Consider the following 26654-nt stretch of genomic DNA (forward strand, 5'->3'; position numbering starts at 1 on the left):
GCTATCTCTCCCCAACTCCCCACCCCCCACAGTCCCTCCCCTATTTCCCCCCAACTGACCCCAGTGTGTAGTACTCCCCTCCCTGTGTCCATGTGTTCTCATTGTTCAACACCCGCCTAGATGCTGTTTCTTCCTAGCTCTCTACTCTGCCTTCTGCAGCATGAGCCTCATCCTAAGGCTGGCTCCCCCTTGTGGGCATACAATAGTTGCCAGCAACTCCAGAGGCTACAAATTTCCCCCTGCCCTCATTCAGAGAGCCGAATAGCTTCCACAATCTCTATCGGAAGAACCAGGAAGCTTCTTTCCCAGAAGCTCCCCTCCAAATTTCATGCTTTTTGGTCTGAATTGATCAGATGCCTACTAGCCTACTATGCTGCTTCATGTCAGCTAAGTGTCCCACCTCCAGAACCTTATGTGGAGCCAGGTTCCTCCTAAGCATAGAGGTGGCAATGGGGCAAATGAAGCTGCCTAAATGAAAATTGAGGGAGGTGTCAAGAGAAGGAAGGCAAGCAACCGTATTTGTTGTGATAAACCTCTTGGCCATCCTCATTCACATACACCTTCCTTCCCATGCATTCACCTCCCAAAATTCCCACTCCTAAGGAAAACCTATTTACCCCCTTCCCAAAGAGGTCCAACTCCAATCCAGAAACCCCAGGTGATGTGTCATCCTCTGAATTTGGTCAGTATATAGCTCTTCATGTTTCAGGGACCGCTGGCCACCATGCTCATCTTGCCACAGAAAGTAAGAGTGCAAGAGAAAGAAAAAAAAACCCTCCAATTGGGAAAGAGGAAATTGGAAAGCAGCACACAGTGTTCACTGATTCAGCAAGCAGATCACATCCTGCTGGACAGCGTGGACAGTGGTAGCAAGGCTTGAGCAGGGGTCAGGTGGTCCATGTATCTCTGAGACTCAGTTTCCTATTCTGTATAAGGAGAGGATTGGATGAAACTAGTGGTTCTCACATTGGAATGTGGCCTAGAGAGCTTATTAAAGTGCAGATTTGCATGTGTAATAGAGGTCCAGGGGATGCGGCTGCTGATGTTAGTGCAACTCCACCCCTCCACTTTGAGAGCCTCTGATGTAGATTATCCTTACGGACCCTTCCAATTCTGACATTTAGGGCTCAGGGATTTTTCTTAGATCTATACTGACTTACAATGGATTGTTTTATAAGTGGGGCACACCCAACTCTACTGTGTGAACAACTCAAAAAAAAAAAAATCATGGAGTTCTTCTTTGGCTTTTAATCTAATTTTCAACAATTGAGGCTGAAAGTGAAGGACACCTTACAGCTTCAGGAAAGTAAATTTTCTGGAATGGAAGAAATTAGGAACAGGAAGATAAAAGCTTTCTCATCCTCCCCACCCCCGTCTACTACAGCACAGCGGTTTTTGGGATGATTCTACGTGACTGCAAAAAGCAGCTCTTTTCCCAAGGAAATCCTGGATCCTTATGCCACATTTTGCAAGCATTCTCCCTATGTGACCTGGGTATTCATCGGGTCTTAGAATAGGAATGGCACTGGGTGAAGCTGTGACATAGATCAAGTTGGTTTGCGAACGTTGCCAATTTTCTGCCTCAGGGCCCCTCACCTGGCCAACATCTCTTCATCCTCAGGTCACACCTTAAACATCATTTCCTCCAACAAGCCTCCTCTAACCAACCCCCCACCCCAGCCTAGATCAGGTTCTCCTGTTATTTGTTCTCTAGTGCCCTGCAATGTTCCTTTATAGCACTTACCAGCCTTTATTACAAATCCTCGCTGGTGTGCTCTGCCATTACGTGAATGTGCCAGCTCCAAAAGGGCAAGGACCATATCTACCTTGTCCATCAGTGTTTTCACAACACAGGTCCTGAATCACTGTAAATACTCAATAAATGTGTATTGAACAAGTGCTGTCAAAGGCAGACTGGGAGCAGATTCCAGCCGCAGTATTTTATTACAGTGGTGAATTATCAAGCAATCTATGTAACACATCCCATCCCACACTGTCTGATTATGGGTGCTCTAAAGGAATGAAACACAAGTCTTCAGAAGATACGAACACACAGCTGGAGAGCCCCAGTGTCCCTGGCATCTACAGCCAACTTTTTCATGGCCCTCCTCCTTCTGTCTGGGAATCTGGTGCCTTCCAGGGCCCAAGGTATCTCTCCACCAGTCACCCTGGGCCTCCTTTCTTCAGACAATAGCCCCTTGAATCAACACCCATTTCCCTCTTCCCCCATACCCCTTCAGCTTGTTGATGGACACTTAGGTGAAGACAATAGAAGACTCTCCAGCTTACAGAATGCCCAACTCAACAGGGCTCAGAGAGCTAATCTGGGTGAACCCCACATTTTTACCCTGGGAAAGTGGGAGTCCAGAGACGCTGTAAAATGATGGGCCCCAAATAACAGCCTGAGTCTCCTGACTTCTGACTCCATCTTGAATGCATCTGCAGGCAGCTTCAAATGTGGGAATAGGATATAAACTTATTACACTTTATAGTTTATCACCATTGCTATAATTCTCTGCCACTAAATATAATGTTACCATTAAATCAAACCAAACCAAACATTTAAAATAATTCCTTTAGAGAAGCCAGATTATTTATTACAAATAAAGTCTACAAACTGACTAAAAGTATATCTCACATATGTTGAATTTGAGGACTGTGCCTAAGTTTAAGATAATTGATGGATTCCATTCTCATTAGATATTCATATATCAAAAAAGTTGTCCACTTTCCCAGGCATGGTGGTAGGTTATGCTCATGCTTATCATTTTGGTTCCCAGAGCTGGCCCTTCTTCGTTTGAAACAGACCCATATCAGCCACCCATTTGTTGGGATGCAAGGCTTTCATGAGGGAGAGAGAAGTATGGTAGGACCCCAGAACCTTCTCTGCAGGGCACGAGCAGCATGTTTGCCAAGGGCTGCTAGACTTTGGCAGGTTGAGACCATCAGAGGACGCAACTAAATGCCCTTTTATTAGGCACCCTAGGAGAGTAGAGTTGTCAGGAGTTTCCCCGTGACTTACCTTGTCTTTTTTAAAACAACCAATTCATGACTGGGATGAAGAAGGAAACTAACAGAAAAATATATTTAGCCCAAGAAATCTACAGAATCACAATAAAACTCAGGCAGAAATGAACTCACTGAGCTGTGAGTCAAGTGCTTAAGGGAGGAGATGGGGCACTTCTCATCTTGCTCACTGTCTTAGTCAGTTTGGGCTGCTATGATAAAAGACCATAGACTGGGTGGCTTAGAGATAATGGAAATGCCTTGCTCACAGTTCTGTAAACTGGGAAGTGCAAGATCAAGACAATAGTAAACTCAGTGTCTGGTGAGCCCCCTCTTCCTGATTAGTAGATGTGCCCTCTTGCTGCATTCTCATATGGTGGAAGGGTCAAGGTAGCTTCCTTGGGCCTCTTCTTATAAGGGCACTAATCTCATTCAGCAGAGCTCCACCCCATGACCTAAAGCCCTGTCTCCTAATGACATCATATTGTGGGTTAGGTTTCAATGTATGAATTTGGGGGAACACAAATCCTAGGTAGGTGTAAAAGTAATTGTGGTTTTTACCATTAAAAGTAATGGCAAAAACCGCAATTACTTTTGCATCAGCCTAATATTATACCACGGCATTTTCTGTGGTTGTTCACTGGGGCAGTGTGGGGAGTGGCAGAGGGGTGAGGGAAAAAGGGTTCCCTTGATATTTGTGGCAGAAGGAAGAGCTAGGTAACCCAGTGCTCCTTTGTGTCTGCTCAGGTCTGCCAAAAGTCAGCCACCAGTATGGGGTTAGACATTCAAGGAATGTACTGAGAGAAATACCTGTGAAAGATAAACACAGAAGAGCAAGAGAAGGTAGGGAGAGACTCAGACCACAATGCAGGTGGACTGTGACAACTGGGGCCAGAAGGAGGATTGGGTAAGAAGAGTCTCAGACAGTAGCACAGTTCAGGAAAAGTTCAGCCAAGCCAATAGAGAGTCCTTGAGCCAAAGCCACCTACTGGAGGAGTCCTGCACCTCACAGAAATGGGCCTGCGTTACTATGCTCACCATTTTCAGTAATTGGCTGGACAAAAGTCCAGGACAAGTGCAGCAACAGTGATGGATCCAAGGGGGTGGCTGCTGGAGGCAATTATGCTACCCATGGCAGGAGATCTGAGCAGCCACTGGCATGGTCACCACATCCTTCCCTTGGTAGTTGTGGCTGGGAAGGCAGAGTCCCTGGCAAGCAATAGACAGCTACAGGAACAGAAACTGGTGGTAGAATTAGACTGACTACTTTGGAGAACAAGGCCAAGGCTGGCTTGACTGGCTGATAGCTAGACTGCTTCTTTGTTACTCTGTCACTCAGTGTTTGGATTGTTGTTTTTTCCCCCTTTCCATCGTTTGTCCAATTCTCCATCTGACCCCAGGTCTAGAAAAATAAACCCTGTGCATTTGGAAGGAGTTTACAATGAATTAGCTTGTAGGCTTTAGCTCCCATCATAAGCATCTAAAGATTATCAGGCCTTGGAGGTGGGGCAGACTGGAGAAACTAAAGTTGTTTGAGAAATAAGCGAACTGAATATTTGGTCTCTTAATTATTCTACAAGGAGGCTTAAGTTTTGCCTACCCAATGCCTATGAATCACTAATTCTTAATTTTCTTAGTTTCACAGAATCAGAGAACATGAATATTAAAAGACCTTAGAGGTTGTCTAGTTCAGCTACATCATTGTAGGGAAATTGTAGCCCTAAAAGGGGAAGGTAGACCAATATCCCTTATAAATTGAGATGTAAAAATCCTCAACAAAATACTAGCAAACTCAATCCAGCAACGTATATATAAAGGGTTATACACTGTGAACAAGTGCGACTTATCCCAGGAATACAAGGCTGGTTCAATTTGTGAAAAATCAATCAATATAATACACCATATTAATAGAATAAAGGACAAAAATACATGATCATCTTAATAGATGTAAAAGGGATAGGGACTTTCTCAAGTTCACACAGCTAATGGCAAAGCTGAAATGAAAACTCAGGTCACCTGACTTACTGGTTCTTTATACCAGTGACGGTACGGGTGGAGGGCTGAACTGGACCTTACAAGAGTTTCCACTGCTCTGAGTTGATTTCTCTTTGTTTTTATCATCCTGTCATCACAACAGCCCCAAGAAGTGGGCTCTGATGTTATTCCCCCTCCTTTTGCATAAGGAAACTGAGGCTTAGAGAGGTAACACTGGTTGTCTGAGGTCACACAACTGCCAAGTATATGAAGAGCTAAGCCTAGATTTCAGGTCTCCTGCCTTGTCTCTGGTATTTTCCAGGGCCCACCACTGCTCTCCTCACTGAATAGTGCCACAGGATTAACCTGGTTCCATTAGTTCTCAGATCACCTACTGCCAAGCACAGTGCATGGGCTTTTTGTTGTAAGTAGATGAGAGTGCTCTCCAAATTCTCTGGGGGAATAGCCTCCTCTCCTGTGCCAGTGTGTGACAACTCTCAGAGCCCCAGCTGTTGACCTCAGTGTAATCTGGGCTAAGTGGCCATTTATATACACTAGTGACTAGAAGGTCTTTTCAAGGAATGGAGGACCACAAAGAAGCAGGCAGCTCTGGGGAAGCCAGAAGCTGAATGTCTGGGAGGTGGGGTGGGGGGAGGGGATAGGGGGATAAGATAGAAACAAGGCTGTTCTTTGCTGCTTGAGAAGCTGGGTGACAAGCTGGTGTGGCTTCTGGAAGAGTCTGGCCTAGTGATAGCTCTTGCCTCCTGATGGGACAAAAAAGGGGAGACATGCATCTCAGAGAATGACGGAGAGAGAGACACAACTGGGCCAGGACTCAGAAAAGAGAGTTACCTTTTTGGTCTCAGACCTGGGCATCCCAGATGGAACTGTGCTGAGGTTCTGGTTACTCTAGCTTCCTCCAGGTGTGCATCACAGGGGCCCTGATGGGGAGCTTTCCCAGTTGAGATTAAGGAGGTTGCATCCCAAATGGCCAGCTGCCCAAAATTGCACTGCTGTCATTGTCGAGGACAGTGGGGGTAAATGTGCTGGTGTTCTGCACTATAAGGGCTCCAGAGCCTTTGGATTGGAGCCACAAAGGAGACCTGGCATTTGGCTACCACTCCTTCATTTGGTTCACCATCAAGGATCCCCCATCTTACCCATTCTGCTCCCCTGTTCTAATGCAGGTTTCCATAAGCCTCTGTCCCATCTTCCAAAATGCAGTCTGGAGAGTGAGGCGCCGAGGCTGCAGGCTGTTTGCAGGGGCACAGCCCTGGAGGCTAAAGTAGAGGTGCAGTGGCTTTCCCAACTCTGGCCTGCACGTTTAACTCAGAAATACACGGTAGGTGCCCTTCTCAGCAAGAATCAAAGCAAGGTTGAAAGAGGCCAGCAATGCATGGGACACTTTCTTCTCTTCTCATATAGATCTGTTTTCACCTGGGTATGCATCAAAGCCACATACTCTGCCTTCCGCTCTTCTCTCTTCTCTCTTCCTGTCTTTCAGACCAGGGAAAGTGGCTGCCTTTGCAATAGTCACAACAAGGTGCCCTGGACTGAAAACTGAGAGTGATGAGTTCCAGTCTGCTCTGGCTTGGGGCAAGGCCCTTTCCTGCCATGAGTCTCCATGTCCCCACCTACCAAGTGGGGAGTTGGTGTCAGCCAATGTTTCTTAGTGGGTGGCATTCCAGGGGTTCACATGCAGAGACTGAATCCCTGCAAAACAGTGAGGATAGATGTTTTCTACAGGTCTTGCTGACTTTCATACTCTCTGTCTTTAACTTGCTTGGCAATTCTTGAGCAAACCATTGGGCCTCTTCATCTACAGAGAATGATGACCTGACTAGGTGATCTCTCATTTCTCCTCAAGTTACGAAAGTGTTAGGGTGGTAAGGAGAGGAGGTGGCCCCAGGAAAACCGGATGGGTCAGAAGACAGAAGGTGGAGCCTTCAGTGACAGAAGAACAGAGAATGATATCCCCCTCCCATAAATGTAGGGAAGGAAAGACACCATAGGGGCTACCATGAAAGAGAGGAGTAATAGGAAAGCACAGAGTCATTTGTAGTTGAAATACATACTTGAGTGTCTGTGTGGACAAAATCTGGGGGGGTAAGGCAGGCTTCAAATCCTGAACCTTAAAAGGGTTGGCATTCCTGACAAGAGCTCAGAGAACCAACACCAGACAAACCCTAAATCCCATAAAGAGACTGTGCTGAGCTGGGTACTCGCAGCCTTGAACCTACCCTAATCCCCTCTGCCTGGAGCAGGTCCAGAAGGAGCTGTGATTTGCTGCAGAAAAGACAAGTCAGTTAGATCAAAATTCCAAAGCAACTTTTTAAACCTATAAATGATAATGATTTTATATAAACTTGAGTTGCTCCTTCAACATAACGCCATATATTCTTCTTACATGATTCTGGTTTTCTCTAAAGAAAATCTTTTTTTGGAATCCACACCATACATACGGAAGAGTATATAAAGCATAATTATAAAACCAACAGTCATGTACCCACCAACGAGGTTCAGAAATAGAACATTCAGAATATTTTAGAAGCCCCCTGTGTGCCCCTCCCTTGTCCCAGAGATAACAACTATCCTGGCTTCCAAAAGCCAACTCTAGAAATAGACCCTAGGTTCTGGCAAGCTTTGAGCTCATCGTAGTGAGAAATGCACGTCAGCAATCTCTTTAGGTAGTATTCTCCTACGCAGATTTCCACAGATGGCTCATCTATTTTGTGTTGGTCCTTATTAGATTCAATTTTGTCTTTTTAAATATTTTATGACTTTCTGACTATAAGAGTAATATGTGCTTTTTGTAGTAAACTTGGAAAATGCAAAAAGTGGAGAGAGAACACAAACCTCATGGCATAATACAATATATAAACATTTAATACATAAATAATCCAGAAACAACTACTGTGTGAACATGTTGGGATGCAGTATTTCAATCATTTTTTCTATGTAGAAATATATATTTCACATCACTGGTATTAAGCTGTGTATATAGCTTTTCCCCTCTATTGTGAAATATAACATTGATGCAGAAAAGTGTGTAAGGCCTATATGCACAGTTTAATAAAGAAGTAAAAAATGAAAACCTGCTGTCAACACTGATCAGGTCAAGAAATAGAACATTGACAACCCCCAAGTAGATCCCATGTGGCCTTCCTGATCCAAGATAATTATTCTCCTGCTTTTCTATATAGCTTCATCACTTATTAATACACTCAGTTGTAAGTGCTTCATTTTCAAAACCTTAGTGGCAGGGCCAGGTGTGGTGGCTTACACCTGTAATCCCATCACTTCAGGAGGCTGAGGCAGGCAGATCGCTTGAGCCCAGAGTTTGAGCCTAACCTGGGCAACATGGGAAAACCCCGTCTCTACTAAAAATACAAAATATTAGCTGGGCATGGTGGCACATGCCTGTAGTCGAAGCTACCTGGGAAGCTGAGGTGTGAGGATCACGTGAGCCTACCAGGGAGGCAGAGGTTTCAGTGAGCTGTGATTGTGCTACTGTACTCCAGCCTGGGTGGCCAGAGTGAGACCGTGTCTCAAAACAAAACAAACAAACCAAAGCCTTGGCCGGGTGTTGTGGTTCACACCTGTAATCTCAGCACTTTGGGAGGCCGAGGTGTTCAGATCACCTGAGGTCAGGAGTTTGAGACCAGCCTGGCCAACATGGTGAAATCCTATCTCTACTAAAAATACAAAATTAGCTGGGTGTAGTGGCATGCACCTGTAATCCCAGCTACTCAGGAGGCTGAGGCAGGAGAATCCCTAGAACCCAGGAGGTGGAGGTTGTGGTGAGCCAAGATCATGCCACTGCACTCCAGCCTGGTCAGCAGAGTAAAACTCCATCTAAAAAAATAAAAAATTTAAAAAAAAAACAACACCTTAGTGGCAAGCACAATCTAGGCATTTAAGGAAAGAGTCCCAGGCCATTAGTATGAAGGCTTTCAGAAGAAGAGAAGCTGACCTGCCCCTGTCATTATCTGCCTTCAGCTTTCTGGGAATGTGTGTGTAGAGCCCACCACCATCAGGACACGGGCAGAGTTATGCACATGGTAGTGGATATGCAGAAGAAATATGGCTAAAGAGATTGGACTGCCCTCTGTGTTTTACTTTCAAGCTCACTGCAGCCTGCCTCCAGTACCTTCAGTTCCCAGATGTAGGACAACACAGAACATCCCTGTGGGGTGAAGTGAGTGGCCTCTGCTGATCTGGCCAGCAGTAACCAGGAAAGCAGAGCAGGAAATTCACCAGACAAGGGTCAAGCCATACCTCTTCCAGGGACAGGCAGATGCCTGGGGACACAGAGTCGGAGAGGGGATTCAGAGATCTACCTGCTCCTTAACCAGTTTTCAGCCCAACCCCATTACACTGGTCATGTCCCCCAATTCCACTTTACCTCCCAGGTTAGAGATAACCTAGAGCTCCTGTTTCTGAGCTGGGGGAAGATTCTGCCATATAGACCACATTCCTTTCCAGTTTTCTCGTCTCTTGTCCTGTGATTCCGCTTCCTTGGTGCTGTGTAGTCGGTTAATCCTGGTCTATGTACATTTTACCTTCATAAATTATAATGCTGTTATCTCCTCTCCTGTTCTCCCTATTCTGGTGGGACTTTGTCTTTAAAAATGAAACAAAACATCAACTCTTACTATAGTTTTAATGAGGCTCTGGGAGGGAGAGAATTTAGATGCATGCATTAAATCTGCTGTGTCAATCCGGAAGTCTCCAAAGGAAATCCTGCCGCTCCCTTCCTCGGTTGCCCTTACATGACGGTTAGTTGGATGGCTCCCTTGGAAGCCCAGAGCCTATCAGCAGTGCTGACTGTACCCATCAAGGAGGTACTGAGGGAATTTGAGGCTGGGAGGGGAGGTGGGGGTTGGGGTGAGGGTTATGCTTTGAATATTGCTTCATATTGAATCACTTGCAGTATTTGTGGTTAAGAGCCTGGATTTTCACATAAGTCCACCCCAGATTCAGCATCCAGCTCTGCCAGTTACATATGGTGTGACTTTGAGCAAGTTACTTTGCTTTTCTGAACCTTATTTTCCCCACCTATCAAGTGGTGATCATAATAGTACCCATCTTTCAGGCTTGCCATGGGTATTGAATGTTTCACTTAGTCAACATTTACAGTGTTTCACTCAGTGCCTGGCACAATGTCATCATCACTGTCATTATCATCATGATGAGAAAATACAAACCTTCCAGAAACTGTCAGGACAACAGTTGCCACAGGCCTCTGTTGGCTACTGAAATGCTAGACTCTGGAGAGCCTTGATGCCTTTCCCCTTTTACCCAGCCCCTGATGCTCCCCCAAGTAGCACGATGCCCAGTGGCCCACCAACCTCACAACCCAGCATTGCTGACAATGGGCACAGCCTTGGTCACTGTGAAAATGTCCCACAGCCTCAATGTCAGAAGTGGGAAGAGTACTGCTGATTCACTCTATGCCAAGTACTATGGGATATCCACAGGAATATGCCACAGTGAGGTAACTGCCCAGGGGACAGTAATTCCTTCATTTCTTTATATATTATGGGTTCTACCTTTTTCTGTTATTGGGTTATTTTTCCCCTTGTCAAAGTAGCAATTTATCAGTTGAACTTTATTTTGTGATTAAATTTCAAATCTGAGAATTTAAGTGATGAGGTGAACTTGATTTTGGACCCAGTCAATTTTAATCAGCCCTAAACACTTATATTTTGAAATGTTAAAGTTAAATTATATACATTTGTGGAGGGAAAACTGCAGAAAACCCTAAACTCTTCCAAGCTTAGGGGGTACCCTGCTCCAAGAAAACTTTTACGAAATGCAGATTTACAGAACAGATCCACCAAATGGGTGGGATTGGCACTACCTAAGTGTAGTGGCATAATCTTGGCTCATTGCAACCTCCGCCTCCTGGGTTCAAGCGATTCTAGTGCCTCAGACTCCCAAATAGCTGGGACTACAGGCACATACCACCACACCCAGCTAACTTGTTGCATTTTTAGTAGAGACGGGGTTTCACCATGTTGGCCAGAAGCCAGATAGCCCAAAGAGGTGAAGGCAGAGCTGTGGAAGAACCTGGATTTTGGGTATAGTAACCTCACAAGTGACTTGAACAACTAAGTTGGCTTCTGAAGTCAGTGCAGTCACAGAGGACCTTGGACTCTGAGAGTCATTGGCACACTCATCAAGTCTCTAGTTAGCTTTCTTGGGTTCTCTCTGCTCACTTCTGTCACTTGGTTAGTAAAGACCAGAAAAAGAAAAAACAGTGTTGGGGATCCATTACCTGAATTCCAGAATGATTAAGTCAAGAGCCCTACAAGCTCTCAGAAGCCAATGGAATTACAGTGCACTACCATAACCTTGCAAATGTGCATATGCCTTCTTCTGAGCCACCAGAGTGAAGATTGGACCAATATCCAATCTAGTCAATAATTTATAAAGCCAAAGCAGTCATCCACTTCTTGCAAAGCAGCTTAATATTTGTGGGGATTAGTCATAATCTGAGCTCCTTGCACCAGAGCCATTTGAGCTACAGAATAGCAGTGTCACAGAATAGCCAACAATGCAGAGTTATTTCAGAATGAAAGAAGGAGAAGCACCTGACTGCTCCTTGCTATGTGCAGAGAAGGAGCCCATGCATTTCCAAACCCAGGGGTTGCTTGGTTTCTAGCTTGGTTTCTTTCTGTACCCCACGTTGCCATTGTGTGACCTGCATAAGCCCATCTCCACTTCCTCATCTTATTAGCCAGGAACAACATCTCAAATTCATGTGTGCACACAGTTCAGTGCCAGCACACTAAAGCATGCTCAGTTAATGTGTTAGCTGATGTTATTTTCACCATATGATTATGATCACTCTCTGTTCTACTGATGGGTTTTATAAACCCACCAGCATTGAAAAGAGATGAGTAGATGTGCTAAAATGAGAGTAAAGGCTCAGTTTATCATTGACGTTCATCTCAAAAAAAAAAAGACTAGCCCAATGCTCGCTAGATTATAATCTCACAAATGCCTGGAACATCATGCCAAGCTAACAACATAGTAAAGTTTATTGAATTTTGCAAGTATTTGCTGAGCCCTTTGCCCAGGCTGGATACTGTCTGGGCACCAGAGAGATTTAGAGAGGATTAAGACTTGGGCCAGCAAGAATGTTCAGTCAGCCAAGGGTATTCAGTCACAGGAGCTGGACCTGAAACGAGAGGCAGAATTTCCAGGGTGGAGGAGCTACATCTTGAAAGACACACAGAATTCTCAGAGTACAATCATGGAGAAAGGGCAGACCAGGCTTGGCAAACCGAGGAGCACAAGCACAGAGGACCAAACACACATGGCAGCCTGTCTGGAGAGCTCCAGGGAGATTGGCATGACTGGAGGTACGTGACATTAGGAAATGCAAAACCTGGCTTCTGAGAGGGTGGATGTGCTTCCACTTGCATCTCTGGTCTGGTGAGAGTCATTGGAGGGTTTTTCAGGGGAAGGGAAACTGGGCTGACCTGGTTCCAGCAAGCTCTCTGACAATCATGAGAAGCCCCAGGTCCAGGAAGATGAGTAGGTGTGACCTCCAGGAAATGGGGCACCACTATCAGATTCTATCTGTCCCATGGCTTACTTCTATGAGATTTGAAATCATGTACAATTTGTCAGTCCACGAGCTAGTAATTATGCCCAACAATTACTGATTTATTTGCATTTCTGAGATGTGCAGTGATCCCAAAGATAGAGATGGATTTGCCTTATGTTTAGAAACTTCTAGAAGTTGAAAGGTTCCTAACAACCTTCTCTTTGGAGGTCATAACTCACACTTAGAGTGTGTGATAAGCAGCTTCTTTTCCTAATTAAATAAAATGGAGAAAAGACACAAGCATCAGCTATAAAGCTCCCATTCAGTCAGTCAAGAGACTGAATTTCATCTCTTTTATTTATTTTGTTTTAACTGGGGATTGCATTGGTCTGCACAGTGCTTGCTCCCATCCTGCTCCACTTGATTGAGTGGCTCCAGGCCCCCTCTTGATTGCTGCTGAAATAGAACTGCCCACGCTGTTGGGGTATCTTCCGCCGCTGGTCATTTCCATGTGCCATCTGCAGTTTTTTCTGCCTGATGGACTACTTAGGCACTGGAAGCGTATGTTAATGCTGATGGGGGGTCCTGCTTCTTGACCCATCACTAATATTCTGCAAGTCACATGAAGCTACCAGGGATTCCTGAGCAAAAGCTTAAAACGCTTCAGTTCTCTACAAATAATCTCCATTCATTGCTTTTAGAGTGTGTTGTCATGGAGCGGACAAGTAATCAGAACCTGAGTAATATTTGCATATTGAGGTCTTGAAAACTCCAATGTGGTTATGAAATGTGTTTACAGTTATCAGGGAGCTAGATAGGCAGGCAGAAAGAATTGTCCACTGTAAAATGGAACGTCTCTGCTCATGTCCCAGATAGCCTTCCTCCAAGGACACACTGGAGCTTGGCAACATGAAGCTGTGGATGGCTGGTGAGCTCAGCTCTGTACTCACGAACCAGCCCACAAGAGGGGCACTGAGCTCTCTCTGGTTGGTATAAATCCCATTAGAATGGTAAAGAAATCCTTTTCACAAGTACATAGAATTTGCTTGCTAAGATTTCGTGGGTTTTCTTGACTTTGTTGTTTTTGTTTGAGTTTTAGAGGGTAGGCATGAGTCATCCCTAAAACTGTTCAGGTAGTTAGGTTGTTTTCTTATTCCCATTTTTAAGTATTTATAATTTGTTCTTAAAAATTTGTCCGGAGATCCACACCTCCCCTTGGAAAACCTTGCCTGTACTTTTCTTTTTTTTTTTTTTTTTTTTGTTTAAAAGCTATTTTTATTAGCTAGAAGAACTATGGCAGTAGTAAGAATGAGAAAATAAGCCCTGCTTGTTTGCATGTGAAACATCACCTTATATTTTAGCTTAAATTGTACTAAAAGGAGCCCAAACTTTTTAAAAAAATACTACTGATGTTGCCTCAACTTTGCATAAAATATCTTACTAGGATGTTAGCATTTAGGTGTGTTTTGATTGATTGTTGGATATTGATTTAAACAAATTCTTCTTCAACATTTACCCTGGACCACTGTCCTGGAATTTACTATTATTATCTGCAGAGGCTTAACATATGAACGTCAACAACAATGACACTACCTTCGACATGGGTGAGCCAAGAGGAGGGATAGTACTTTTCTGGGGCTTTGAGTTAATTGTACTTTTCTTAATGGCCCATTTTAAGTTTCTACGTTTCAAAACTTGCTTGTCATGTAACTTGCTGATGACTAAACACATGCACACATCCATACCAATGCAAATGACATGTGGACTTGGGAACAAGGCTAGACTGGGTTTGCATCCTGCTCTGCTGCTAATGGGCTGTATGATTTTGGGCAACTTAGTTAACCTCTCTGGGCCTTAGTGGCCTCATTTGTAAAATCATAATCCCTTTCTCTTAGATGGCTGTTTAAACAGTGAATGAGACCAAATATGTAAAGAACTTGGGTTAGTGCCTAAAGCACAGCAAATGCTCAATAAATTCATCGGTGGCAATTTTTATTGTTATTTCAAATAATACATCAAAATATCTACTGAACTATTATCCATTGCAAAGACTTGCCCACAATAGGTGTTTAGTAGGTGTTTATTGCAATAAATTGAAGTGATTCCAACTATGTAGCTTAGATTTCGGGTAGGAGTGTTTTCTCCACTGGGATGTTTGCTAGTGGACATAGATGATCGCTCACAGCTCAGGTATTAAAGCAGGAGAGGAGCGGTGCTGCTTCTCATCAAGGCAGGCTTCCACCTGGTCCTTTGGACACCACTGTTGCTAAGCACTTGGTGTGCTCGTCAGGGTGCCAGAGCTGTTAGCAGCTGCCCATTTGCGTTTTCCAGCTTTTGCTGACATGGATATCAAGTGTGAGGTTATTTTAATTGCTTTTGGCTGAAAAAAATGGGTTATGTGTTCAATATGTTCAATTCTTGTGAAATCCCTGTCTTCTAAAGCATGATGGAAAGGGGAGGCTCCACACATACACAAGTCCTAAAATCCTGGGGTCCTAGTGGGGCTGCAGCTCAGCATATGTTGTTATGAGATTTACTCGTGACTGTTTGGTTTTGCACTCACCATTTGGTTTTGCAGATTCCTCAGCGTGTTTATACACACATACCTACAAACCAGTTTAGAGTTGTGTGCTCCATTGAGCGGGGGTGGTCAGTGGGGTGGGGTGGGTGGGATCAGGCTTAGTCAAAGTCATTGCTGATGAATCAGCTATCTGACTTAGCTTTATTCCCATTTTCAACAAGACAGTGATTGTGCAAGTCAGGGGAGTCGTCACATGAGATCCATGGATGGGTATTAAGTGGTCCAGAAAAAACCCAAAAATTAGATGTAAAATGTTGATGGGCTGGAAAGGGGGAGACACCACAAGTGCTTTTTCTGTGGAGAGAAACCATAGCTTGTAACTGGTTCTCAAAGGAGTCTGTGACCCAAGACAAGCTAAGATTACAAAGCTATTTGATTTTGTTTCACCAAACCAGTTGGTGGGTATAAGCACAACACCCAAACCACTCAGCTAGGCAGTCAGGGCAGTTGACAAGATCAGTCGGAACCGTTTTGTGGCCAAGCAGCTGATGGGTTGTTCAATCGGTTGTTGTAGACTCATGTAGACAAAGCCTGCAAGCTTGGGGAAGCCAGGCCCCCCAAGGTCAGCCTCGGGCGACAGCCCCCATCCTGCCAGGCCCTGGGGAGCGAGTCCTTCCTGCCCGGCAGCTCGTTTGCTCATGAGCTGGCCCGAGTCACCTCCTCGTACAGCACCTCAGAGGCAGCGCCCTGGGGCAGCTGGGATCCGAAGGCCTGGAGGCAGGTGCCCGCTCCACTACTGCCTAGCTGCGACGCTGCAGGTAAGTCACTTCCCCCTGAGCCTCGCTTTCCTCATCTGTCAACGGGGCACAGTCCCCTGCTCAGCCTGCCGCCTGCCTCACAGGGTTGTTGGGAGGAACACAGGAGGTGACAGCTCCAAAGGTAAAGCTCAGTCCACCCATGAGGGATTTCTAGTGCTTCCTGGGCCTGCTTGTTCTCTACTTTCTCCCTGGCATTCTTTGGCAAAGGGACAACCTGAGCAAGCAGAGCGCTCCAGGTGCCTCAGCCCCATCTCCAGGGAAATGAGTGGGGGATTGTCCAGGGTGCACTTGCTCTCTCCCTCTGCTATACGCCTTCCAGTACCCTGTTTCCATACCTGCCTGTCTGTCCCTGCGGCCAGACTGGGAACCTGAAGGGGACGGGGGCTGTACTTCTGCACCTCCGAAGCCCTGCACCTGATACCTGCCTCCTTGGCACCTAGTGGGTGCTTGGGAACTGCCTCTCCTGCGAGCCGACTGCTGTGGATTCCACACCCCGCCCAGGACTCCCACACTCTAGAAGCAGGAAGTTGGATGACCCTACTGGAGGACTGGCAGTCTGGGGAGTACAGGCAGAAGGAATCCAAACCAAGCTTGTCCAAGAGGGCTGTGAGTTGGGATCATCCTCTAGATTCTAGAGTCTAGAAAGAATGGCTTGACTTGCCCCCAGAGTCGAATTAGTGGTCATGAGAGCAAGTGAATGGACACCAGCCAGAGGGGCCTTTCCAGAGAATTCCATCTGGTGCATAAAATATCACTGTGCACAGAATGTGTGCTCTATCTGCAAAGAAAACTGGAGACACGAACATTTGCTAAGTGATAGTGATCAGAAGATGGTCATTAAGCTGAAAGGGCCTCCCAGGATTCTGGCCTTGAATGGAAATTCAGCTTTGGTATTTACAGCCTTGTTCTCTTTATCCTGCCTGCCCTGGCCTGGAAGAACAAGCCGTGCTTTCCGTTCAAGGACTATTGATTTCTCTCTCTCTCAGAGTCACAGAGCTCCTCAGCTGTTCACTCGTCAGCTGAAACCAAAAAAATCGTATCCAGCACAAAGCTGCCAGGGAAACAGAATTTAGCACAACAGACATCATCCCCTCAGGATGTCGCTGTTTCCACCCTGGTCTACTCTGCCTTTCCCTGTCCTTAGAAGCCACAAATGAGAGGACCTCAGCTAGCTTGTCTTGAGAATTCTCATCCTTCACCTATTCTCTATCTTCTCAAGCCAGCGTCTTTCAACCAGCAGTGAAGGGGCAGAGCAGACTTGTGGTCCAATACCTTCTCTAAGAAACGTGGAAATTGGCCCCACCTGAGAAACTCTGAGGGTCAGGCCTGGCATTCACTAAATGCTCCCTCAGCACAGCCACCTTGTCAGCCCAGCCTGTGAGTCAGTGCAGGACACAGGATGCAGGCACCACAGGGGAAGAAGAAGGACAAGCTGGAAGGACATTTGTTTCCTTTGCCCAGGATCATTCCCTGCATCTAAACCGAGTTCTTCCCAGACCCGCCAAGACTGAGGAGAAGTCAGAATAGAGTTTGCAGCAGTCACAGGTCATGTGGAAAGACAGAAAACAGAGGGTAAAAAGCATTTCTTATGCAGATCTCTACCATTTGCTTTCAATGGCATTTATTTTGTGAAGCCCCCAACCCCCAGTGACAGCTTCAGACCAGTTCAAACCTAAGGGCAGCACTATTACCATGGGAGAGGTCTCCAGAAGGACAAGGAAAGACCCCTAACATAGAAAATGGTGTGGCAGTTTCCAGTTCCCTGTTGGGGTCCCATGTCTTGACCTGAGGTTTCTGCCAGCACCTGCCCACCTTCCATCCCTTCACCCTACTGGGTGGTCATTAGAACATGATCTGCTTTGATTGGTTTACTTGTGTCCGAAAGAGTAGAGACACATGGTGTTATCCCCATGCCTGGCATAGAGCCTGACCCATGATCAATGTTTGTCAGCTGAGTGACAGAGGAATTTGCTGGACTGTCATGTAAGCAATACCTTCCCGTCAGAGTCTTGGGAAGGTAGGTTCAGGGGCCCCAGAGTTACTGGGGCCTGTATCCCTCTGGTTGCATTCTGGGCAGGGAAAGGCATTGAGCCAAGGCAATGCAAAAGGGCGGGTGTTCAGTGGGTTCCAGCCCAGATCTTGGCATCCACTGGGAGAAGCGTCCCAATTCGCGCTTATTACTCCCGATGGTCCTGCCTCTCTGCAGGCATTCTGAGAAACTGAGTCACAGGCTCTGAGAGTTAGGAGGAACTTAGGAAACAATCAAAGCTTGCCTGTCATTGATTTTAGGAAGCCCTTGTAGTTTCTGAAGGATGACTGAAGGGAATGTTTTTCCTAAGAGCATCCATTCAACCTCCAACTAGGCTTCAGGTAGCAGTGTCTACATTGTCACTATCAATGGGCCATGGGCAGTCAGTGCCCACGGTCTCAGAGGGTTCCACCCATATGGGGCTGGGGGTCCCCAGAGCTCAGGCCTTGAATGTATGGTGGCCCCATGCAGTATACTGTCTTCCTGTCATTCCAAAGGAAGTCAGAAGGGTGAATGAGTTGTTTCTAATTCTGGCTTCCAAAAAGTACGAAAGAAGGTGCTTTTCTTTGTGGAGTAATTAACAAACCTACACTAGTGCTCAACCTTTGGGACAGATAGCTGAGCACCTTCTGCTGTATGGCAGGCTGGCTCTATGTGGGGGCACTCATGGGAAAGGAGACAGGAGTTTCCCAGCATGGAGGGTAGATAATCTCTCCCCTCCTGCCCCTCTTCTATCCTCCCTCTCCTTCTCTTTCCTCCTCTCCCCTCCCCTCCCTTTCCTTCTCCTCCTCTTCCTCTTCTTTCTTCTTTCTTCTCTCTCCCTCTCCCCCTCCCTCCCTCCCTTCCTTCCTTCCTCCACATCCTTTATAAAGCAAGGCTTTGGATCTATCCACTACCATCCCCTAGAAGCTATGTCATTTGAATTCTTGTCCAGGATGCCCAGGATCCTGGGGCAAGGAACTTCAGCCCGAATTCAGCTGAAATCCAGGCACATTTTGTGAGCACTTGCCCTCTGCCTTTCCCCTTTTGCCCACTTAAGTGGTCAAGTTGGTAACGAGATCATTCTTCCCGTGTAGCAGTGACAAAGTAGCACCCAGGTGATTGCGCCCGGGTAAGCAGGGGACATTAGCATGTGGTGGCTGGTGAGAGAAGCTGGTGCAGCACCAGGCACGGGCTCAGTTGTGCCAGTGGGCAGCAGTGGGCTTTGGGCTTTTTCCCCTGTCTCCTGCCCAGCACACAACTCCCAGAGACAGGTGGGGGCTTTACAGCTTCCTGGCATCAGCCTGAAGCTTCCAGAAAGGCAGCCCCAGGACTTCTGAGGTTGCCATCTTTGCTGAGACTGTCTTTGAATGTGGTCCCTTGTCTGGGGGTGGGTCTGGGATGGGGTGTGTCAGAGGAAGAGCCAGGTCTTAGTTGTCTGGGGGTTACCATGAGAAAAGCACACCTGTGCTGGCACAGAACTCAGTGCTACTTGTCAGTGTCACGTAGCACAATAGGACCTAGTGCTACAACAATTGCAGCCCTAGAAAATGTGATGGCCCCTTTCATAACTTTGTTTGTAAAAGGCCACACAGCCTGGGCCGTCCTTCCTAAGAGAGCAGAAAGCGAGTGGCCCAGTCACTAAGCAGCAACTTTCAGGCCGGTTTCCTCCTGATCACTGAAACCATTTGTCATTTCCTGTTTGCTCCATTTTCCAACGATTCTAATTGTCAGTGTCAAAAGGCAAAACTGTTTTCTTGGGGCTTATCTTTGGAGCACATTGATTCAGAACAAAGGATGGGAGCCTCCATCTGCAAAACAAAGGAAGCAGCCTCCTCGGGAGTCCTGGAGAGAACGCTCTGGCTCCTTCTGCCTGGGACAACAGAACCAGGGTAGGAGCAGAATGACTGGTGGTGTCCCAGGATACCACCGTAAGGTGAAGAGCCCATGGAGGGCCCTCGCTTGCTAGTGGCACCTCAGACTTGAAGGTCCTGCAGAGCAGGCAACCGGTACCTGGGCTGGGAGTCAGCAGCCTTGTGCAGCCTTGGCAGTTTCTGTAGTGACACGCTGGCCAGCTTCTCCATTAGACTCTGGGGTTCTCTGGAATGTGTGCTTCCTGGAATGAAGACGCCCCAGCACCCGCTGAAGCCTGCCCTGCCGCGGGGGTCTGGCACACCCCCAGGCTTGGCTTTCTCTTTCGGTCCGGTCCGTCCGTTTGGACTTTACCGCACTTCCCCTGCTGTTTCCTTGATCACACTCTCCAGCCTCCATCTGCCCCTGCCCCCTGACCCCTACCTCTGTACAATTGTGTTATTTGATGGAACTAATGCAACAACCAGTGGGGATGGAGTTAGGGACCGTTTAGAACTAGCCAGCCAGGCAGGAATCTGTCCCCAGAAGCAGCAGAAGCACCTGGCCTGCAGTTAGGAGACACTGCACGTCTTAGCCGTGTTACCTTGGGCAAGTCATTTAAGCTGTCTAAGCCTCTGCTGTCACAGCCGTAAGCTGGGGACTGTAGATCTTCTGCCCTGATGTCCTGGGGCTGGTGCAAGGAGAAGAGCCAAAACGAAAGGACTGCCTTCAAAAACGGTCGCCAACCCTGGCCGTCACAAGGCAGATCCGACGGTGTGGCCTTGGCCAGTGGTCATGTGACCCCCGTGCTCCTCAGTGTCCACATGGGGTGTTGCTAGATTACATGAAATAATGAGTGAGACACACTCAGTATAATGACAGCTGGAAAAAGCAGATCCCACCCCACCCCCACCCCCTGCCACCTTGCCAATGCTTCAGCAGGGAGAGGGCAGCTCCATAAGACAGCAGAGAAACACCCCTCACGGCCAACACGGCAGCTCCAGTGGAGGGGGAGGCAGGGACCAGGACAGGAAGCAGGCTAAGGGCGGGATGGAAAAGCAAACCCCAGTCTGGTGGAATCGCTTCTGGTGCAGTCTTCCCGGTGCCATGTGTTTGTCCTCTTTGCCTTGGCAGGAACCAAGGCCAGGAACTGCTGCCAGGACTGAGAGCCGGGCACAGTCCCAAGCACTGGGTCTCTACCCTGCCCCACTCCCGCCACCCCACTGAGCTCAGAGAAGGGTACCCAGAAGCCCTTTGCTGGAAAAGCAGGCACTGCATGGGCAGCCCATGTTGTAGAATCAAGTCCTCTGGCATCTGGGGGGACGCAGACCAGAAAGTGGACTTGGAGCGTGTGCTCCCAGACAGAGCTGCCTTGGTGGTTGAGAAGGGGACAGAGATGGCAGCAGTTGAGTAGAGATGGCTGGGCTCCCCTCACTATGCGGGGTGAGGCTTCAAGCACTGGACTGGGAGTCAGACCTGGGTCCGACACCAATTGGCTGAGGGTCTCAGAGCGAGTCAGGCCTTCTCTGGGCCTGGGGGTCTGATTCCTTCCTGGCTATGTTCTTCCCCTTTGCTCCTCGAGCCGATCCCGGACTAAGTGCTGAAACGGCAGCCTTGAAGCTTGGCTTCCTCCTCCCCCTGCCCACCCAGCCAGCTTTCAGATGGAGACAGGAAGCTCCTCCCAATTGCCCATGCTGCAGCTAGTCAGGAGAAGGGCGGGAGGCTGGCAGTAAGTGTTGGAGACTGTGTCCTGACCATGTGATAATCCGGCCACTAATGCCAGGATCACCGGGAGAAAGCCTCCGTTCTCTTCCCTGTGACAGCCCTGCAGAGGCTGGGCATCCACAGCTACATAGCCCATTGTATGCTGTGTCCCAGACATAGCATCCTTGGCTTGCTCAGCTGTTCTTTGTCTGGGCAGTTTGAAGTCCAGTCCCCACTCTCATTGCTCACCGTCCTGCGAATGCAGCCAGTCTGTCTGGGTCTCCCTGCGACTGGCATGCCCAGACTCCTGTGGGTATGGTCTGACCAAGGCAGAGTTAGCATAGGACTGTCACCTCCCTCCTTCTACATACTCTGCTTCTATTAATGCAGCCTAATGTTACATTTGTTCTTTTGGTGACTGCATCTCACTGCTGACCCATCCTGAGCAGATGGATATTCCAAAATGCCTAATTTTTTTTTCTGTGTGCTCTTGCTATTAAGCTCTGTCTCTCCTGCCCCATTCTATGCTGTTGCAATTGGTGTTTTTAACCCAGGTGCAGAATCTTACTTTATTTATACCTGTGAAATTTTGCTCAAGAGGGTGGGGCATGCATGCGAGTGTGTGTTGGTGTGTTCACTCATGCTTTCTGCTACACCAAAGCCAAGTCCTAGGTCCCCATGCAGCGATCCTAAGGCTAATTATTTATTGGTAACTATAATCTAATTTGTCTTTTTCCTCTTCTGTTTAGCAAGAGAAACAGAGATCAGGTCTTATGGCAATGACCCCTGAACGGCAGAATGCATATATCTCACAACAGATGAGTCAATTTCAAGGTAAGCAGTTAAGGCCAGTGTTCCCAAAGGGGTGGGCAAAGGGCGCATATGTGGAAGTGGGGTGAGAATTCATTTCAGAGTAAGCACTTACTGTCTGTGTTTCTGAAAGCATTGAGAGAGAGGAGATCTGAAAATCAATTAAATAGTTCATCCAACTCTAAGAGCAGGATCTCAATTGAAAGTCTGGTCTAAATGACTCCAAAATCACCGTTTAATTCAAGAGACTTATTTCCTTGAGTCAGGTCCCTTAAAGCAGCTATTTCAATGGGACAGGGACACTCCCCCTAGGATCTGGATTAGAATCACTTGGGGGCTGCCACACCCCCAAGGTTCTGATCCTGCCCTTCTTTCCACACACACATTCCCACGCTGCTGCAGTCAACTTCCATTTCTGATGGGTTCCTGGGCCACCTGTCACATATAGGGAATGGAAAGGGGGTTGGGGAGGCTCTGCTTAAGAAAATTTGTGTCAGGGGCTCCCAGGTAGATAGCAGGGGTCCACACCCTACTATGGTAGCTATAAATGTGATCAACATTTATTGGCCTGGGATACAGCAGTTAGCAAAAAGCCTGACATAGTTCCTCCTTCATGGAGCTTGCAGGCTACCCAGGGAGTCAGGAATTCAGCAACCCTTACGCACCAGTGGGATGAGATGGGACTAAACCAAGGGTAGTCTTGGGAACACTCAGAATTTGTCTGAGGGACAGGAGAGGCTGCTTGCCCCAGACAGGTGGTCAGCATCTTTATCGTAGCCCATGACACCTCTACACCATTGCTCTTCCAGTCTCATGGAAGATGTCTTTGGGCCTGATACCAGTGGTGTCTGTGTCCCACTTGTCCAGGCTGGAGTGCCACATCGGGCATACTCCAGTTGCAGGGACAGCACGGACAAGTTTCAGGAAGGCTGGTGGCCTCCAGGAGATTAACCTTATAAGGCTAGATTGTAACCCAGTTGAAAAACATACACATGCCATGATAATAAAAGTTGCAAGAGAATCATTGGTGTAGATATGAGCATGGACTCTTCTGTGGGTCAGACACACTGGGCTTGTGCCCTGACTGCACTGTCTCCCCTACCTGACCTTAGGTAAACCATGTGATTGCTACATGCCTCACTGTCCACTCCAAAAACGTGCCTGTAGATATTGGCCACAGTAGATATCAGCTAGAGTAGACTCTCATGACAGTGAGGGGAGATGCATTCCCCACCTTAGGCACCTGGGACTCGACCTTCCATCTTCTGCATGGTGTCTCTCCAACCCCAGGCTCTTCAGAACTCAGGGAGTCCAGAATGTCAACTCCTAGATTTCAGTCTTCAGAGAGGAACCCCATTACGGCTCAGTTGAAAAAATGTAATCTCAACCCCAGACCTGGGCTCAGAGGCCACCTAGGCTATGGGGAGAACAGAGGGGAACAAGGCACCATCCGCACTCACTCTTACCACAGTCACTTGCTGTCCCATGTCACATCTATCAGGTAGAGAAGATAAGAGGCTGAGCTAGCCCCCACCACCAGCCCACCCCACCTGGCCCCTTCCTTCCTTCTACAAAATATGTACCATCTGTCAAAGGCTGGGCAGTGCCAGGCCCTGGATACAGAGCACTGAGTGTAAAAGCAGACATGGGCCATGGCCTCCGGGAGCTTCCACTTTTCTTGAAGAGACAAATCAGCTGGCATTTCAGTCCAGTGTCATCTGTTCTTGGTGAGCACAGACCTAGGGAGTTGGGCAGCTTCCCAGAAGAACTGCAGTCCAGGCTGAGGGCAGAGCAATGAGGGGAGTTGTGAGGAATTGGGGAGTAGGGGCTCGGTAGAGAGGCAAGGGCGGGAGGTAAGAAGAAGTCAGTGCTGGGCCAGGAGCTCCCCTCCAGTGGCCGCAGCCCAAGCCGAGGATGCCTTTGGAACTGATCCCCACTTCTCTCTTTTTGTATGTAGCCGTCCAAGAACAAGTCACCTCCAAGTGTAGCCGGACCAAGGCAAGCCCCCCATCTAGCCAGCACATGATGCCACCCAGAACTGGGCTCCTTCAGAACAATCTGAGTCCAGAAATTATCCCACTTACCAGGCACCAGAGCTGCGAGGGCATGGGAGTGATCTCACCAAATCTGGGGAAGCAGCAAGGAATTTTTGCCTCCAGCCCCCATTTTCCCATGCCCTCACACTCGGGCCAGACTCCCCTAGACAGTCTTGGCTCTGTCTGCCAGCATACGCAGAGTCCCAAGGCCACCCCACCAGAAGTGCCCCTGCCTGGGTTCTGTCCCAGCCCCCTGGGCACCCAGTCCTTGAGTCCCCACCAGCTCAGACAGCCTAGTGTGCCAAGAATGCCCACTGTGTTCAACAATTGTGTATGGGTCACAGCGGCAGCAGCTGTGACCACAGCAGTTTCGGGGAAACCACCCCTGAGCCAAGTGGATAATAGCGTTCAGCAGCATTTTGATAGCAACTCCATCTTTGCCAAGGCGCCTGTGACAGTGCCCCTGGTAGCCCCAGCGTTCCCAGCGCAGCAGGCAGTAGTGCCTCCCAATCAGATGGCCTCTGAGAGCAGGTCTGGCCAGAAGGTGAGTGCTGCTCTGGCCAACAACCCCAGCTTCAGCCTGCTGGGCAGCCAGAGACTCAGGCAGAGCCCCGTGCGGGGCCCAGTGCCTGTAGCAAACACCACCAAGTTCCTCCAGCAGGGTATGGCCAGCTTTAGTCCCCTGAGCCCCATACAGGGCATCGAGCCACCAAGCTATGTGGCTGCTGCTGCCACCGCTGCTGCTGCTTCTGCCGTTGCCGCCCGCCAGTTCCCAGGTCCGTTCAACAGAACGGGTACTCTCCTTGAGCTGCCACCTGCTGACTTTTTGCCCCAGTCCCAACCCCCACTAAATGATCTGATTTCGCCACCTGACTGCAATGAGGTAGATTTCATTGACGCTCTCTTGAAAGGCTCCAGTGTGAGCACAGATGAAGACTGGGTGTGCAATTTGAGGCTGATTGATGACATTTTGGAACAGCATGCTGCTGCACAGATGCCACAGCCCAGAATGCTAGACAAGTCACCCAAGACGCTGGGGCCCTTTAAAGCTGAGCAAGATGCCCATCGACACCCCCGTGTTGACATCTCTCTGGGGAGTGGTGTCGATCCATTCCTGCAGTTGTCCCCCGTTACGGTTTGAGTGGTATTGTCAGCCCATGCTTATCCTTCTCTACCTGTGACGAAATGGAAAGCTGGTGATTTTTCAAGCTATGTGTACATATTTGAAAATTTTGTAAATGGTTTTCCTAAACATTAATGACAGAAGTATTTATACTTCGTTTGTGACTTTGTAAATAAAGCGGCGGCTTTTGTTTCAGTAGAGTTGTGTTTACTATGCATTGTTTTGTGTTTATTATACATTGTTACAAATATGCAGACTGTGTTGTTTGCTCCAGTGATACCTTGTTAAGCTAGGTGGCTGAGTTGCTTATGGTTTTGATGCAATGAGCAATGTGGATGTGACCAAGAGTTGTTGTGCAAGTTGACAAATGCCAAATAGAAAACCACTTGGCCATTTATTTCTATGTTCACTAAAAACCCTATTGCCTTGTGTGATTCTTAATCTCTCTTGCAAACCTTTCAGTCTCCGCTAGCTCTTTCCTAATGAGCATTTACAGCAGAAGCCGTTTTATCGTTAAGTGCCCCACAGAGACACTTTACCAGGAGGCTGAGAGAGTTCTCCAGATCTGGGAGAGGCGCAGAGAGAGCGTGTGAGCCAAGCACTGTCTTAGCAATTCACCTTGAGGAGCTAGAGTATCCTCCTCCCTTTACCATTCAGACCGAAAGAAAAAGACCAGCTTGTGTTCACCCTCGCGGGGTGAAGGCGAGTTGTTCCTGGTTTAAAGCCTTTCAGTATTTGTTTTGATGTAAGGCTCTGTGGTTTGGGGGGGGGAACATCTGTAAACATTAATAGTTGATTTGGGGTTTGTCTTTGATGGTTTCTATCTGCAATTATCGTCATGTATATTTAAGTGTTTGTTATAGAAAACCCACATCCACTGTCCTATAAACTTTTCTCAGTGTCCAGACTTTGTGTAATCACATTTTAATTGCCACCTCGTATTTCGCTCTACATTTGAAATCTGGCGTCTGTTTCGAGCCAGTGTGTTTTTTCTTCATTCTGTAATAAACAGCCAGGAGACAAATGCCTCTATGTTTTTATTTTTCAAGAGACTATTCAGTACCTGCAAACCCAAGTCAGGAAGCCTGCTAGTGGCTTCAGTTCTTTCAGAGGCTGCTCGATGCCTTGTGTGTCAGAAAGATCCAGTAGTTTTGCATCACGGCATAGAAGCCTGTTATTTGGGGCTTAGCCCCTCATTTTACAGAGGATGAAACAGAGGGGATGGGAGCCCACAAAGACAACTGC

The 26654-nt window shown here is 47.5% G+C and overlaps 1 protein-coding gene across 6 annotated transcripts in view; it reads left to right on the top strand.

The window, feature by feature from the left end:
- Positions 1-26435, top strand: part of MAMLD1 (mastermind like domain containing 1) — a 141113-nt gene extending 114678 nt beyond the window's left edge. For 4 of the 6 annotated variants that reach the window (XM_032264130.1, XM_032264132.1, XM_032264131.1 and 1 more), the window contains 2 exons: positions 22190-22274; positions 24208-26435. In XM_032264130.1, coding sequence (XP_032120021.1) covers positions 22190-22274; positions 24208-25427 — 1305 coding nt within the window. In that variant the 3' untranslated portion in view covers positions 25428-26435. Of the gene's footprint in view, positions 1-15633; positions 15878-22189; positions 22275-24207 lie in introns of all 6 variants that reach the window. The other 2 variants (XM_032264134.1, XM_032264135.1) reach the window with 1 other exon arrangement.
- The last annotated feature ends 219 nt before the right edge of the window (positions 26436-26654 follow it).

This window comes from Sapajus apella, unplaced genomic scaffold (assembly GCF_009761245.1).
Source record: "Sapajus apella isolate SASKATOON/1434 unplaced genomic scaffold, GSC_monkey_1.0 scaffold142, whole genome shotgun sequence".
NCBI classification, from domain to species: Eukaryota; Metazoa; Chordata; class Mammalia; order Primates; family Cebidae; genus Sapajus; species Sapajus apella.